This window comes from Siphateles boraxobius, unplaced genomic scaffold (assembly GCF_051911475.1).
Source record: "Siphateles boraxobius isolate OS27281-9 unplaced genomic scaffold, OSU_SipBor_1 26, whole genome shotgun sequence".
In the NCBI taxonomy this organism is placed as follows: domain Eukaryota; kingdom Metazoa; phylum Chordata; class Actinopteri; order Cypriniformes; family Leuciscidae; genus Siphateles; species Siphateles boraxobius.
This window is the reverse complement of record NW_027508876.1, coordinates 19,217,180-19,234,513: the sequence shown is the minus strand read 5'-3', so window position 1 is coordinate 19,234,513 and position 17,334 is coordinate 19,217,180. Positions and strand designations below refer to the sequence as shown.

The following is a 17,334-nucleotide window of genomic DNA, read 5'->3' as shown; positions in this document are numbered from 1 at the left end:
GCAACTTTTTTTTACAGTATAGATTGTTTGTTGGGGAACCATCAAGAGAAGATATTAAGCAGAATGTCTACTTAATACTCTAAAAAGAGTTAGTTGACATGCAATGTTACTTATAGTCAACAGAATGACTAAAGGGGACCATCAAAATAAAGTGTACTAAGATTTTTTTATGAAATCCACAAACTCTGAAAGTGTTACTCTTTAGTATGACACTGCCTTTTCTACTCCAAATTTGTCCATTTTTAGGTCAGGCTTCCCCTTATTGTACTGACATCTTGACATGTTAGATTGGTGATATTCTCTTGGCCTATTCTTTGAGTGCTTCCTAAAAGAACTAAAAATGAAATGTCACTGAGAGGAAAAGTCTTGTTGGCTAGAATAATGCAACACACTCCCAGTATGTGCCAGCAGTCCTTCATGCATTCTTAAAGCGATAGTTCACCCAAAAATGCTAATTCTGTCATAATTTACTCAATATTGACAATGTTTGGTCCCTATTGGCTTTTTTATTTTGACAAAAACAACTGAAACATTCTTCATAGCGACTTATTTTGTGTTCTGCTGGAGAAAGTCATAGAGTCAGTGTTGTTTATCACTTATACAACAATATAGTTTTTGTTAATATTTTGAATTAGTTTTTATTTTTATATTTTAAGTTTTCATAAAATTTTTGTTAAAATTTGAGTAATTTTTTATGTCTATGTAGCTTTTATTAGGCCTTATTTTGTTTAGTTTTTAGTTATTTTAGTACTTAGAATGTAAACTAAATGTAAATGAGAAATGATGCCTTGGAACTAGCTGAAATAAAATAAATTTACATTTTTTATTTTATTATATTTCAGTTAATGTTTATTGTATTTCAGTTTTTTATGTTTTTAGTTTTATTTAATAAATAATAACCCTGCATAGAGGTTTGGAACAACATTTTTTAATTAACTATCTCTTTAAGAAATGCTTCGGTGTTTTATTTGCGTGCCCACCCGGAATCTGCAGCCTCTAGAACACTTATAAATTACGAAGTTTATTAAAAAGTAAATTAATTATGCTTTCATTTACCAATAAGTGTCTACTAAACTTAGTTTAACACGTTACGATGTTTAAATCCATTCTGGGGGAGTTTGTGCTAAAATGCAGGAAAATGCAGGAAATGCCCACATCTGGGCCTGGCTTTATGATATAATTTTTCATCATTTGCATATTGATTTTGCTGAGATACTCGTCATTGCATCAATTAAAGTTCAAAAAGTATATATGATTTAAAAAAAAATGAAATCACTGTGTAAAGCTTGATCATTGAAAGGTATTGTATGTACGTTCTGTTGAGAGGTCTTGACTGGCTGGACCCTGACTCAGGCCCTTATTCTTTATAGCAGCCCGGCGCGGCTGGCCTGACGCTGCAGTGGAGGAGGCCCAGGGAGAGTGGAGTTGTGGGCCGGGCCGGCCTGATAGCGGCTGGATGGGCTTTAGCTCGGCCATGGGAACAGCAGCACTCTTATCTCAGCCAGGCAGGAGGCGCAGACGGGCTTCCTGTGCGAAAAATCAGAGCGCTTTTCCTCTCGTTGTTTGGCTTCCTCCCCGACGCGAGACAGCTTCCCAGCAGCGTGATTGTCCCTCCGTCTTCAAACGTGGCACAGTCCGCTTCCTCAGGAGCTTGATCTATTCTTGAGAGTCCCTGATCCCACACACACACCCTCCGCCCCACTTTACTGATCCCCCACAATCCCCCTCACCTGTCCTGCCACACTCACAAATAACCCTACAACTGCCAGTGCCCTTCCTTATCCAGCCACCCCAGAGACGTGACTTAAAGCAGGCCTTCTCACAAGGATCCAGACAGCTGGGCTCACACAGGACGGAGAGGCTGATATCTCTGCACCCCTGGAACTACCTTCTAATTTATTCTTTTTATTTGTTTGTTTTTTGTTCAGAGACATTTTTTTTTTGCTCTTCCTCTTCCTGAGCGTGATCTCCATCCATACATTGCCTGGTGCTGCTTTGCTTTTTGTGTTCTTGAGTGGTACTATAAAGGATGTATGAACCAAGCCTCCATCTCCAAAGCCCAGATCATCAGTTATAGTTCTAACATCCACAAAAGCTGTGAGTTCAGATTGTACAAGATGAAAATATCCTTTATCTACTATCTTGACGTGAGCCAAGGAGGGCAGAGAAAACCGAGGCTCGCTATTTGGATTTCTCTTTTTTTCAAAAAAAAAATAAAAAAATTGTTCAGACTGGATCTGGCCCAGAATGCCTGCTGTGTAGGAGTTCTGATGGGCCAGAAATTAATGACAAAAGCTCTGTGTCATCCTATATGTCAACTTATGTCACACTCTTCCACTTCATGGTGATGCTGTGTATTACAGTTGCTTTATTTTGTGCTGAAAAAAAGGATCCTGCCTGTTTGTATGCAAGTGTTTGCGTGTGTTGAGTGAGTGTTTGTGTGTTTGTTTCTACTCTACGGGTCTCTCCCAATGTGATTCGCCCCTTTTTATACAGATTGTCTATGAGTAATATATGATTCTAATATTTAATAATTTTATACAACTAACTTACTTATGGTAAATATCAATAATTGCCAAATGTGTAAGACCGCTGATAAAAAATGTATTTTTAATATCTAATGTATGTGTTTATATCAAATGTATTTGCATTAAATTTGCTTGAAATTATTTGTACAATATGGTCTGTTTGGTTCCAAAAAATGCATATGTGAAGTTCTCGATGGCAAAGGTGTAGCTGAAATATTGGGTTGAAAAAAAAATTGACTGTTTCTTGACTGATGCTTTTCTAGACAATAAAACAGAAGATTTCATAATGACCCACTGAAGTCAGTTCAAAATACTGTACGCAGGCACACTGGGTACATGGATGAAGGTGTTTTGAATGCAGAATGAGTGAGGATGTTTGTGGTAAAACAAGTGGGTGTTTGAAGTCTCTGTCTCTCTCACTCTCTGTGTGCGTGTCTGTATGAGAGAGCGAGCGAGCGACTGTTCCCTGAGAGCCGTGGGAGGGTGGACTTGACTGTGTGTTTGAGAAGTGCTGTTGTCATGATCAGGGTGGGACATACGAGGACAGAACACTCACTGTCTCAGCCAAATAGGAAGAGCAATCAGAAAGAGTCGTCAAAGTCAGGGAGGGGTAACAGGGCGGTGGGCACACAGTCACGGACAAATACCCATCACCAGGGCCACCAAAACCTTGCTCCGAAGATTAGAGACCTTAAAAAATTGGCATGGATCAGATAATGGGATAAATGTCTGAAGTTAGTGTGCAAATTGGAGGAGAGGTTGGGACTTCGGAAGCATGGCCGGGATGATTTACAGGCAGGAAAGGGAACACATCCAAGCCCCACACACTGCTAATTAAGGAACACTTCAACGAGTGTCACCATTTCATAATACGGATGACACGCACAAACACACGCACTGAGAAAAGAAATTCCAAAGAAAAAAATTCCATAAGATGACTAAAGTGAAAAATCAATTCCCAAGAGACCTGGGATAGGAAGTTTCCGGTCTTCCCCTTTTTAGGGCCACAGCTGCACCACACATCTGTGTCTTGTGACATCACTGCATCGACACTTGTGAACTGAGAGTGCTGTCGTTCTCTCTTCCTCTTTCTCGTCCTCTGTCTTCCTCTCTCTAAGATGTGAGAAGCCTCCTCTTTCCTCCTGGACTCCAGTCAGCGAGAAGACAGAAGTCACGTCCACCCACAATCCCATCCTGACCATTGGCCACAGACAGGAAGTGTTAGAAGGGAAGAATAAGGTGAGTGTTTTAGTGGGTGGACTGATCATAGGGAGAGACTAAATGAAAACGCAAGAGGGCACACAAGAACGCAGAAGTTCTCCCCCGGGATTCACATTAGCAACACAAGTGCATCTGCTCTCTAGACAACAATCAAGTTCCAGTTCTCACTAGAAAAACATTAAAGGATTTATTACAAGAATACATCATCTCCAGCCTCCATTCATGTTCCTGAATCAGCATTGTTGGTGCAGGAATAACAATAAAATAATAACGATAACAATATTGTTAAAATAAGGTACTAAAATAATAATGAAAAATAATAATTTTCAGTTTGATAAATAACCTCCTTGCATAAGAAACATTGAGGAAACAGAATCCATTCTCCCACCCCCATGGTGAGTGATATCATTGTAATGTCTTAAATTATGTCTCAGTTTAACATGTATTAGAACATTCTTGTACGAGAAACATAGGGGAACAGAATCCAGTGGCGGACAATCCGACTGTCTAAATCAGTTCCAAACCCCCATTAAGAGACATGATGATATAGTATAGCTTTCAAGTTTTTGATTCCATCCAGTTTGAGAATGGATCTTAACTATCATTAGTTTGATCAATATTAGAGCCTCCTTGAATAAGAAACATGGGTGAACGGAATCCGATGGCGAGCAATCCGACTGTCTGAATCAGTTCCCAACCCCCATCAAGGGACATGATGATACAGTGGCTTTAATGTTGTTGATTCCATCCCGTTTGGGAATGGATCTTAATGGGTATAAGTTGGGGAACGGAATCCAATGGCAAACAATCCGGCTGTCTGAATCTGTCCCCCACTCCCATAGAGAGATATGTTGATGTAGTGGTGTAAAAGATGTTGATTCCCTCCCATTTGGCGATGGATCTTAACAAGTATAAGTTTGATAAATATGAGAACCTCCTCGTATAAGAAACATGGTTGAACAGAGTCTGATTGCGAGCAATCCAGCTATCTGAATCGTACCCCCATGGAGAGACATGTTATAGTTTCATGGGTTAAAGGTAGTTGGTTATGTCCTGTTTGGGGATGGATCTTAACTAGTATCAGTTTAACAAATATTAGAACCTCCTTGTATAAGAACCACGGGGGAACAGAATCCAATGGTGAGCAATCCGGCTGTCTGAATACATTCCCCACCCCTATATGTCTTAATGTTCCTGGGTCAACGTCACTGGTCATTGTTGGTCCTGGAACAACATTATTATCAACAGATCATATTGTTATTATTGTTTTTAGTTTGTAAATTAAGTTTGGGGCTTGAACAGCATTCTTATCAATCAAGATTAGAATTTGAGTAGGGATTGTGTAATGCTATGATTGTTTGATGAGAATGTAGTTCCTGGACCAACAATGGAAGTCAATGCAGGAACATATTCAAGGATATAATACAATGCATAAGTGGTTTTAAACTTTCTAGCCTTGTTTGTCTGCATGTTTGCTTTGCATGCAAAAGTTGTTTTTGTGTTTCCACAGACTGTAGGAGTTCTGACAGTTGGCGAAGCATTGATCTCTGGTATCTATCGCTGTGTTGCATCAAACTTAATGGGCAGAGATGAACTAGACATCCATTTCTATGTCACAGGTACTTTATATGCAAAACTAAATCTTAAAAGATGCTAAACATCCAAATATTTGACATTGTTTTCTTTCATACTCCCTTTCTCCCGCCTTCCCATTTTTCCACGTATCCCTCCCTCCTCCGTCCCCTTGTGTTCGAGGGTTTGCTTTCAAGCTGTGCTAAATTCAGCCACAGTGGATGTAGCCCATCCTGGCTGTTGTCATAGTGACAGGGTGGAGGAGTGAACAGGAACCTGTGGCTCTTATCATGCTGCCTCCTCGTGCGGAGCATTATTTGGCGAACGCTGGCGGTGTTCGGGAAAGATAAACATTATCTTCCATCAGGAAACCCTCGAGCGGTTTCCACGGGAAATTTCAAATAGCTAAAAGTAAATAGTGCGCCTTTACACCAGCGTCTTATTGCTACTTGTACTGACAATGGCTATTCAAAATTGTCATCAAAGGTTACGAAAAAATCTTCTAGGTCAACACTCCAAAATGGTTTCTCTGTGCTCTGTGGCCTCAAACAAAACTATGTTGTTGCCAGTAGGTCTGTATGTATTCTGTCTCACTGTATCCAGGATTTATGCACAGGAAATGGAAGTTGATTGAATCTTCTTTTGTCCACTATCACAGATGTCAAAGAAGGCCTTATCGCGTCTTTAGAGGAAGAGCCCAGAGAGGGCAGGGACCTTCGTCTTGTCTGTATAGCCAATAGGCATCTCTATTCAGACCTGTCATGGTATAGAATGCCGAATCAGTCGACAGTATCAGAGGGAGCTTCAGTTCTTGGAGGGGAACTCACAGAGGGGCACTTCTCTCACACCCTGCACCTTCTGCTGAGGAATGTGACTGCACAGGATTCAGGAACATACCGCTGCTCCGCTACACATCTGCTTACAGGAGAACGTACACACCTAGATACAGCAGTGGAGATCACAGGTGTGTCTTTAAGAGTTATTGTGCTCAACACACACACACACTCACACTAATGCTCTCATTAAAGGATAGTTCATCCAAACATAAAAATTCTGTCATCACATTTTGAGATATTTCACAGAAAGTCCCGGTTGTTGAAAGTGAACACGGACAGGAACTGTCAAACCACAAGAATGACAAAAAGTACCATAATAATGGTATATTTATAGTATGTATAATCTCTTTTGCATTCATGCACATACTAATAGGCCACTGTAACATATGGCACAACGGGTTTGGCATCCGCAAGACTGCATTAATGAACAGGCTTAAAGGGATAGTTCACCCAAAAATTTAAATTCTTTCATTAATTGCTCACCCTCATGTCATTTCAAAGTCAAACCCATAACATTTTTATTCATCTTAAGAACACAAATGAACATCTTTTTGATTAAATCTGAGAGCTTTATGTCCCTCCATTGACAGCTACACAGCTACCACTTTGACTCTTCAAAACGTTCATAAAGAGATCATAAAACAAATACATATGAATTGAGCGGTCTGTTGCATTATGAACAGATTTAATTTAGTCTTTTATTCACATTTAAACATCAGATGATCAGTGAACATAAACAGAAGCTAGACCGAACCTGCTTGACATGTGAGGACAAACCTCATTGGTTCTTGCTGAAGCTCAAACGTGCTGCGTAACACGAGAATGAACCTCATTGGTTCTTGCTGAAGCTCAAACGAGCTGCGTAACACGAGAATGAACCTCATTGGTTCTTGCTGAAGCTCAAACGAGCTGCGTAACACGAGAATGAACCTCATTGGTTCTTGCTGAAGCTCAAACGAGCTGGGTAACACGAGAATGAACCTCATTGGTTCTTGCTGAAGCTCAAACGAGCTGCGTAACACAAGAATGAACCTCATTGGTTCTTGCTGAAGCTCAAACGAGCTGCGTAACACGAGAATGAACCTCATTGGTTCTTGCTGAAGCTCAAACGAGCTGCGTAACACGAGAATGAACCTCATTGGTTCTTGCTGAAGCTCAAACGAGCTGCGTAACACGAGAATGAACCTCATTGGTTCTTGCTGAAGCTCAAACGAGCTGCGTAACACGAGAATGAACCTTATTGGTTCTCATACGTCAAGCAAACATGCTTGAGCTTCTGTTTACCACAACTGATGTGTGAGTTTATGATTGTTTATATGTGAATAAAAGTCTAAATAAATCTGTTCATAATATAAAGCGATTGAGTCTCTTCAGAAAATTTGGACCAAACCGCTCAATTAATATGGATTAGTTTTACGAATCCCTTTATGATCTTTTTGAAGAGTGTGTAGCTGTCAATGGAGGGACAGAAAACTCTCAGATTTCATCAAAAAGATCTTAATTTGTGTTCCGAAGATGAACGAAAGTCGGGTTTGGAACGACATGAGGGTGAGTAAATGTCTGTATGGAAAATGGGTATGGGTAACTGTATTACTTAAATTTTATGGTAAATAATAGATTTGAAACATCTGCAGAAGTGAGGCACAGAAGCCATCAGACTTCTCTTACTAACTTTGAGTCACGTAAGGATGTGCTTGCAGACACCCACACATTTAGAGACAGAGGCGGAAAGAGAGACAAAGAGAGAGAGAGAGAAAGACAGAGCGAAACAGGGTCCTTGGGAACTAATGCTTCCTGTAGCCCTTCTCTCCAAGGCTGTGTGAAGCAGAACCTCTTTGGTGTGGGAATGAGATCTAGTCAGGAGGAAGAACACACAATGGCACTTCCCACTATGCCACATTTACAGGCTGATTCACATGGCCAAAGAACAATCAGCCAATCAGCCACTGTCACAGAATGAGGAAAGAGACAATAATCAATTGTGTCCCAGGGGAAAATATCTGAAGGAGAAGTCAGATTATTATTCCCCTCTTTTACTAGAGTTATGAAATCAAGCTTCATGTGAAGCTTCATCCTTCCTCGAGGGATTTTTGTTTCATGTCAACCCAATTATCTTATATTAATCTACATACATTTGACGCTATATTTGTAAAACTCTCAACAGCTAACCCAGAAATATCAGTTAAGTCCATGAATGTGTCTGAATGCTGAATGTGTCATTAAGACCAACAGAGGGACTGAATGGCTGCGGCACAACTCCAGTGGCTGCAATTCAAACATTCCAGGCCTTAATCTGCAATGAAAGAAATACAACCCACAGTCTATTCACACTTCTATAACAATAGCGAACCGCGTCGCCCGTAAATCACTCAGCTGCTTTATAACGCGGACATGTAATGCTAAGTGCCCCATATGACTGCCGTGGCTTCCGTCAATCTCCCAGAGGTGTTTTTGATCTTTTTTGATTAAACTGATTCAGTGGATGTGGAACATCATGCGTAATGACCCCTGACCCAAACCCTCTTTGTCTCAAACTGTACAGTTCTGCAGGCGCCTGTGCTGCTGCAAAATCTGAGCGATTACAGTGTTAATGTAAGCAGCTCGGTCACTCTCCGCTGCCCCGCTCAGGGAATTCCACACCCCCGGATCACATGGTATAAGGACCAAAGGAAGCTCCAGCAGGTGTCTGGTGAGACTGGAAAGCGCACTTTTTGAGCACTCATTTTAAGAATCATGTAAATGTATATATTACATACCTGTTTCTTTTATTGACAGGAATTATGTTTCCAGAGGAAGGGACTATACATATTGACCGAATTACGGTTGAAGACCAGGGACTTTATACCTGTAAGGCCACCAATGAGAGGGGGTCTGTGGGAAGCTCCGCCCACATTTGGGTTCAAAGTAAGCTACTGCTTTGACAGGAGCAAATTCACTCATTTTAATGTGTAGTTCTGTAGTATTATGTAAACTCTTATCTGTTTTATGGCAAGTGTAAATTTAATAGTAATAATACTAATAAGAAATAACTGTAGCTCTAAAAAATGGAACAGTACTTGCATTTTTGATCAAAGGATTACCTTAGGAATTTATTGGATAATTGTACTTGTACAATTTTGATCTAAAATAAAAAGTAGGCTACACACAGTCATACCTCAAACTAATTTTGAAGTCACTGTTGAAAATTAAAGTTGCTAACATGCTGCTTAATATAATTAGCAGCTTGTAAGCAATGAAAATCACCTTTACCATCATGTACCGAATATATACAAAAACTTTTAAAAGTTTGTGTTTAGTAAGGTTTTTTTAAAGAAATTAATAGCCTACTGTTATTCAGCAGGGATACTTTTAATTTTTCAAATGTGACAGTAAAGATGTCTACATTAATTGTTACAAAAAAAACTATTTAATTCTGTTTTTTTAACTTTATCCATCAAAGAATCTTTTAAAAAGTGTCAAATTTACTACAAAAATAATTAGTATAACTGTTTTCGACATTGTAAACATAAGTAGATGTTGCTTGACACCAAATCAGCATATCAGAATAATTTCTGAAGGATCATGTGACACTGAAGACTGGAGTAATGATGCTGAAAATTCAGTTTTGCCATCACAGGGATAAATGTCATTATAAAATATATTCAAATAGAAATTGTAAGAATATTACACAAAGATAAATGCAGCGTTGGTGAGCACATGAGACGTATCGTCTTATTGTTTCTTTCTCTCCCATCTTTTTTTTTTCACACACTCCCTTATTTGCTCTTTTCGGATGCTTCTAAACTAAGCGCTGAGAGGAGACGTTCACGCTGTTCTCTTTCCGATAGGTCAGGAAGGAAACTGTCTCCCATTTTCATTTCCCACAGATGGCCTTGGCTTTTCAACCCTTAAACTGTTTACCTATTTCTATGTAGGTTCATTTGTTTAGCTGTTTCTATGGGGCTAATGCATTACTCATGACCTATTGGGAGTTGTCATGCTCATGGGGACGAATCCGATCCAGGTCATGTCCCACTCTTTTTTCAACACTTATTTATGTATCCTATAGGTTCATCTGAATTCCTTTCTCTGGAGATCCCGACACTAGCATGTACATGTGTTGTAGCCACTCTCTTCTGGCTGCTTCTCACACTGCTAATTCGGAAACTCAAACAGGTGAGAACCACCGTGAGTGGTTTGAGAGTTTGAAGGCCAAAAAACGACTTATATTACTGTACCATGTAATATATATCTATGTTATGTGGGTCATTCTCAGCCAAACTCCACTGATGGCAAAGCAGAGTACCTGCCAATCATCCTGCACCCAGGGGAGGAGCCTCTGCTTGAGCACTGTGACAGGTTACAGTATGACTCCGCCCAATGGGAGTTTCCACGCGACCGCCTTAAACTGGGTAAATTGTGTGCGTGCTTTTTAAGTTGTATAAATGCTCTTACGCAGTATACTGATATATGGTTTATTGTCCCGATCTCCAGAAAAGCCCCTGGGGCGAGGGGCATTTGGGCGAGTAATGCAAGCCTCAGCTTTTGGCATTTGTAATTCAGTCAGCTGCAGAACAGTGGCCGTCAAGATGCTTAAAGGTATATTCTGACACATTAAAACAGCTGCTCAAACATGCTGATAAAACACAACAGTATTATGTAAAGGCAGAGGTCTTCAGCCTTGCTCCTGGGGACTCACTGTCCTGCTAAGTTTATTTCCAACCTGCTTCAGCACACCTCTCTGTGTATTTTCAAGCGATCCTGAAGACATTGATAAGCAGCTTCAGGTGTGTTTGAATGGGGTTGGAACTGAACTGATCCTGGATCAACATATTCTGTAGATCCTGGAACAGCATTCCTGTCCAGAAATTTAGTCCTAACCCTATCCCTACCCTAAAATCCCTAAGTTATCCCTAAAATCAGAGGGAAATAAAAGGGTAATAACACTGATGTTGAAGCACCTAATCCTGGTTGTAAGCCTAAACTTGGCATGTAAACTTGTCTTTCAAATCAAATTGGTTGATTGGAATGTTGTTCCAGGATCAACAAAAGATGTTGATCTAGGAACATGTTGTAATATCGCATTCACTGGGTGCAGGGTTGAAGACTTCTGATGTAAGGTATTTAGTATGCATAGGGCTACATGACTGTGCTGTCCCTGCAGATGGCGCTACGGCCAGTGAACACAAGGCTCTGATGACAGAACTGAAGATCCTCAATCACATAGGTCATCACCTCAATGTGGTCAATCTTCTCGGTGCATGCACCAAACCAGGAGGTGTGAATGTTAACATTTCTCTGTAAAAAAAAACCCTCAAAGTTTGGTATTGCTTAATGCCAGTTATGAAACTGATCTCTAGTTACAAGGAAAAAAGCTTCAAGATATGTATGCATGTACACTACTGTTCAAAATGTTGGGGTAATTAGGATTTTTTTTTAAATAAATTAATACTTTTATTCAGCAAGGATGCATTAAATTTATTAAAAGTGACTGTATAGAGACCTTTATAATATTCTGTTTATCAGAGATTACTGAAAAATCTATTGCGATTTCCAAAAACAAACAAACAATTATAATATAAGAAATCAAGCTCAAAATCAGCATATGAGAATAATTTCTGAAGGATCATGTGACACTGAAGACTGAAGTAATAATGCTGAAAATTCAGCTTTGTCATCACAAGAATAAATTGCATTTTCAAATATATTACAATATAAAACAGCTCTTTTAAATTGTAATAATATTTCACAATATTACTGTTTTATTGTATTTTTAATCAAATAAATCCAGCGTCACTGAGCATAAGATACTTATTTCAAAAACATTTAAAAAATCGTACTGACCCCATATATATATTATTCACAGTACAGAGATGGATGAATGTTGTTGTATGTATTAATTTTGTCTTCTTGTTATTTTTAGGGCCTCTGATGGTCATAGTTGAATACTGCAAGTTTGGCAACCTGTCTACATACCTTAAGAGCAAACGAGAGGTGTTTCTGTTAAATAGGGTTAGTCTATCTCTCTGTCTTTCTATCAGTTTTCCTCAGTCAGTCATCACCCTCATGACTAAAATAAAACCTTATATTAGTTTTGCAGTATGTCACCCAGAAGATCTTATAAATGTCACAGCATTTTAACCTGGAAACTGTTGCTTTGCTGTCGTGAGGTTTAGAGACCTACATGTCTGCTGTGAAGTTTAGTCTTCTCTCATTTCCTTCTAAAAACAACAGACCAGTGTTTTACTAAGACAACAGAGGCATAGCCTACTTCCCTTTGTGACCATCTCTAAAGCTGCTTACCTCCTTGAATGGCCTCTATAAAAACTTCATACAAAGAGCAGTGTGTTTATGCAAAAGTCATAGAGTGATGATGTAAAATCAGAGGAACTAGGAATAAAATATGTCATACATATGCAGTCCTTGTATTTGACTCATAATGAAATCTGGGTCACACTTCGGTTTGGGGAACACATATTCACTATTAACTACGACTTTTAAACTCCTAATTTACTGCTTATTAATAGTTAGTAAAATAGTTGTAGTTGTTAAGTTTAGGTTTTGGGATTACGGGATCTAGAATATTGTCATGCAGAATAAGGCATTCAAATGTGCTTTATAAGTACTAATAAACAATCAATATGCTAATACAGTCAATATGCTAAGCTAATAAGTTAGTAAATGAGAATTGGCCCTCAAACTAAAGTGTTACTGATATGTGCATTATTCACTAGATCACTAGATTGCTGCTCATCTCTTGTGTTTTTGTCTCTCTGACTCAGGTGAACAGAGAAGAGGAGGGAAACATGATGGAGGGATGTAAAGGACGACTGGCTAGGGTGTCCAGCAGCCAGAGCAACGCCAGTTCAGGGTTTAGTGAGGAGAGAGGAGAGATCTCAGAGGAGGATACTGGTGAGGTCACATCGCACGCATGATGTCATTTAAAGTCAGCATGGCAGCCTTTCACTAGTATAATAATGATTTATTTTGAACCAGTAAACCACTGATGAAAAAAGACAGTAAGGTGATACTACAACAAAAAAGTAAACACTATCGTTAATGATTTTATTCAGCAAGGATGCAAATGTTCAAGTTTTATAAAGCACATTTAAAACAACCTTGGTCGACCAAAGTGCTGTACAATATTGCACTATTGTTTGTCTTGCCCAGCTTCTCTTCCTGAATCCATCAACCCTCTGCTGCTTGAAGACCTGATTTCTTACAGCTTTCAGGTAGCCAGAGGTATGGAGTTTCTCGCCTCTCGCAAGGTAAACTTTCTTCCTTCCTGTTTACATGAGGGTATGTGAGAATGAATGTGACGGTGGTTGAATCACAAAGGTTTTTTTCATTTTTTAGTGCATTCATCGCGACCTTGCTGCCAGAAACATCCTCTTGTCCAACAACAATGTGGTGAAGATCTGTGATTTTGGCTTGGCTCGAGACGTATACAAAGACCCAGACTATGTGCGCAAGGGAGATGTGAGTGTACTGCCATCGATAAATCAATGTGAGTGGTCAACAACATAAAGGAAAGGGTCAAATGTGTGTTATGAATGTGTTTTGCCATAAGGCACGGTTACCACTGAAGTGGATGGCCCCTGAATCGATCTTCGACAAAGTCTTCACCACTCAGAGTGACGTGTGGTCGTTTGGAGTTCTGCTCTGGGAGATCTTCTCACTTGGTAATTCCATACATCAGTCCAGCGTTCAGCACGTCACCATTGATTTTTTCATAGCACAACCCCTTTGAAATATGACACAATAGAACAATTGACCTTTGTCTCTCCAGCAGGTCAGTGAGGTCATAGCGAGAGAATGAAAGTGAGGAAAAAACGTTAGGAAACATGAAAGTGAAACTTTTAAACAAAGTTATTAAAGTCAGCATGAAATCAGGGTTATTGTTTTTAACTAGAACTACTAAAAATATTTCTGTTCAATGAAATAAAGCTAAAATTAAATATAAATATTAGTTGAAATTTTTTAACTAAATGTTGCTTTGGCAATAAATTGAAATAATTTTAACTAAAATTATTAACTGGAAATAAAAAAAGCTAAACTGAAAATATAATAAAAACTGAAACTAATAAATTAAACCCAAATAACAATCTTTAAAACAAAAACAAAACTTACTAAAAATTAGAAAAAATCTAAAATTAGCTTTAAATACACTAATAAAAGCTAATTCAAAATATTAGTAAAAATGAAACTCAAATAAAAACTAAAATAACTGCATAAAATCAAAATTGACAAGTTATCGTTTTATTATAAATGATTTATCTTTGTACATCATTATTTATTAAAATTCATGCGCCCTCATAATCTTTAATCAAAATAACGTCCCCTTCCACTTTTCTTTATTGCATAACAGAACAATAACAACATACACATAGAGGATCACAATTGCAGCGACAACCTGTCACTAACATCACATCACAGCAATAGCCAACACCAATGACCCAACGATCCAATCAATTCCCGATGGACAAAATCCCGCCCCACATTTTTTCTCATTCAAATAGATTTTGTGGTGACAAATCAGGTCATCCCTCGAAATCAAGTCTCTGTTAGGACCCCAAGCGATCCCATTGGCTCAAATTACTTTTAAAAGGTACTCTCTTTAGCGCCTGATTACAATTCCTACAAAATCATGTTATGATAAATGCTGTTTGAACTACTTTATAATGACAATTAATGTCTGTATTAGTTACAGATACCCAATTAGCCTGAAAGTTTAGTGCAAGAAATGACATTCAATTTGTTTTATTATGCACCATATGGTAACCTATAGGCTACATATTTTAAATGAATAACCTTTATCTTAGTAAATCAATCTTTGTCTGTGAACGGTCACATATAACAATGTTTGTGATCTATAGGAGCGTCTCCGTACCCGGGGCTGAACATTGATGAGGAGTTTTTTCACAGACTGAAGCAGGGGACTCGGATGTGTCCTCCTGAGTACAGCACCCCGGAGATGTGAGTTCTCACACGGGAATACACTGTATAAAGCATGAACCAATACCAATGCATTGATGATAATGAGCTTGCGGGATTTGTCTGACAGTTATATCATCATGTGGGCATGCTGGGAAAATAACCCTGAGGACAGACCTTCTTTCACTGCTCTAGTGGAGATACTGGGAGACCTCCTGCAGACCTGCGTCCAACAGGTGGGATATCATTTTTGTGTGTTTATTTTTGTGTGTACATTTTCCTGGTCGGGACATTTGGCTTTCAGAACTGAACATTTTTTCTTGCATAACAGGACGGAAAGGATTATATTCCGCTAAACAATTTTATTTCTGGAGAAGGAAATACTGTCACGAAGCACCTCGACCAGAATGACATAAGCCAGAAAACGCTGGGAACTTTAAGGTACGAATGTCTTCATATTTGAAAAGATCAACTGAATATGTATTCAAAATATAATATTTATGTTCATTTAACTTAATTAACTTGAATAATCTATTTGTAAAAAAAAAAATCTTGATTATTTTAATTTTATTTATTATTTATTTTAATATACTTTAGCTACATCAACTCAGAGAAAATCAAAGGCAACAACACTTTTGAGGATCTACACAAAGAAATCCCTGATGTAAGAGTTTTAAAATATAGTTGCATTTCACTCAGATAAAGTTGTTGGGACTAACTTTTTATTTTACTTTTGTACAACCAGTCTGACAGTGGAATGGTTCTCCCTTCTGAAGAGTTGATTCAGGTGAAATGGACGGACAGATTCAAAATCAAGAAAATCACCAAGTAGGTGCCACAAATCTGGTCTCGATAATCTGTTACGCTACCATTCAAAGATTTGGGGTCAGTAAAGACATTCAAAATGTCCTTTATGTTCCTTTCAATTTTACATTATATTTATCAAAGAATCTTGTGTGGATAAAAAACATTATCATGGTTTACACAAACATATTAAGTAGCACAACTGTTTTCAACATTGATAAATCAACATAAAATGATTTCTGAAGGATCATGTGATACTGGACTAGATGCTGAAAATTCAGCTTTGACATCAAAAGAATAAATTACATTTTAAAATATATCCAAATAGAACTCCATTATTTTAAATGTTGTACACTCTTGTTTTTATTTTAAACAGTTTTTACTGTATTTTGCTCAAATAAATGCAGTCTTTGTGAGCATATCTCTAAAAACATAGTTTTTTTTTTTTTACAGAACTCAAACTTTTGAATCGTAGTATGCCGAAATGAATGTGTAAATAACAAACAATGAGCTTTATGTAATTAAATGTATGTAATTAGTTACATAAAATGAGGTCACGGCCTTTTGTTTTGCAGGTTATTCTCCAAATATCAAAACAAGCGCATGATGCTGCCGGGAAAAGTGCCGCCTTGTATGAATAGCGCCCCCTGTTGTCACCATAGAGAGGTGCTGCTCTCCCCCTCCAGACTATGAAGTTGATCTCCTCTACCGCTGTTTCTAACCTGCCTGAAAACACCAACGAACATCAACGACCACTCTTAAAAACCCTGCTTATCTGGACTATTTTGCTTTCAGTTCCTTTTCGTGTTAGATTTCAGCAGTATTTCATGTGTGTGTGTGTGTGTGTGTGTGTGTGTGTGTGTGTGTGTATATATATATATATATATATATATATATATATATATATATATATATATAAATTTCCATTTTAAAGGGATAGTTCACCCAAAATGAAAATTCTGTCATCATTTACTCACCATCATTTACTCACCCTCAAGTTGCTCGAAACCTGTATGAATTAATTCTGTTAAACACAAAAGATGATATTTTGAAGAATGTTGGTACCCAGGCAGTTGACGGTACTATAGGCTACGTTAATGGCTATCGTCAACTGTCTGGTTATCTACATTCTTCAAAATAGTTTCTTTTGTGTGAAAGAAATTCATACACAAATGACAAATTTTACATTTTTGGGTGACCTAACCCTTTAAGATGTTAATTGCGGTTTTCGGCAGTCCGAAGTTTCGGTATTTTCATTAATTGTGTTTGATAAGCAATCCCCCTGTGTTTGTTTTAAAACTCCTATCTCATCTACATACACTGTTTGAAACCCCTTTCATTTTGTTTTAGTAATCACAGAGCAGCTAATATTATTTAAGAGCTAGTGCAATGCATTTTATACAATCACTGCTGGTAGGTACCAAATGTTTAACTGTAGAGCAGAGTTCATGTGCTGAAGC

At 38.3% G+C, this 17,334-nt stretch overlaps 1 protein-coding gene across 3 annotated transcripts in view; it reads left to right on the top strand.

The window, feature by feature from the left end:
• Positions 1–16,663, top strand: part of flt1 (fms related receptor tyrosine kinase 1) — a 39,709-nt gene extending 23,046 nt beyond the window's left edge. Inside the window, exons 11-30 of one of the 3 annotated variants that reach the window (XM_077244694.1) lie at positions 3,647–3,767; positions 5,260–5,368; positions 5,980–6,285; positions 8,700–8,846; positions 8,933–9,061; positions 10,206–10,312; positions 10,413–10,548; positions 10,631–10,735; positions 11,301–11,414; positions 12,060–12,148; positions 12,919–13,048; positions 13,307–13,404; positions 13,493–13,615; positions 13,707–13,818; positions 15,013–15,112; positions 15,201–15,306; positions 15,402–15,511; positions 15,668–15,734; positions 15,816–15,898; positions 16,450–16,663. In XM_077244694.1, coding sequence (XP_077100809.1) covers positions 3,647–3,767; positions 5,260–5,368; positions 5,980–6,285; positions 8,700–8,846; positions 8,933–9,061; positions 10,206–10,312; positions 10,413–10,548; positions 10,631–10,735; positions 11,301–11,414; positions 12,060–12,148; positions 12,919–13,048; positions 13,307–13,404; positions 13,493–13,615; positions 13,707–13,818; positions 15,013–15,112; positions 15,201–15,306; positions 15,402–15,511; positions 15,668–15,734; positions 15,816–15,898; positions 16,450–16,567 — 2,410 coding nt within the window. In that variant the 3' untranslated portion in view covers positions 16,568–16,663. Of the gene's footprint in view, positions 1–1,326; positions 2,819–3,646; positions 3,768–5,259; positions 5,369–5,979; positions 6,286–8,699; positions 8,847–8,932; positions 9,062–10,205; positions 10,313–10,412; positions 10,549–10,630; positions 10,736–11,300; positions 11,415–12,059; positions 12,149–12,918; positions 13,049–13,306; positions 13,405–13,492; positions 13,616–13,706; positions 13,819–15,012; positions 15,113–15,200; positions 15,307–15,401; positions 15,512–15,667; positions 15,735–15,815; positions 15,899–16,449 lie in introns of those variants that run through there. The other 2 variants (XM_077244695.1, XM_077244696.1) reach the window with 2 other exon arrangements.
• The last annotated feature ends 671 nt before the right edge of the window (positions 16,664–17,334 follow it).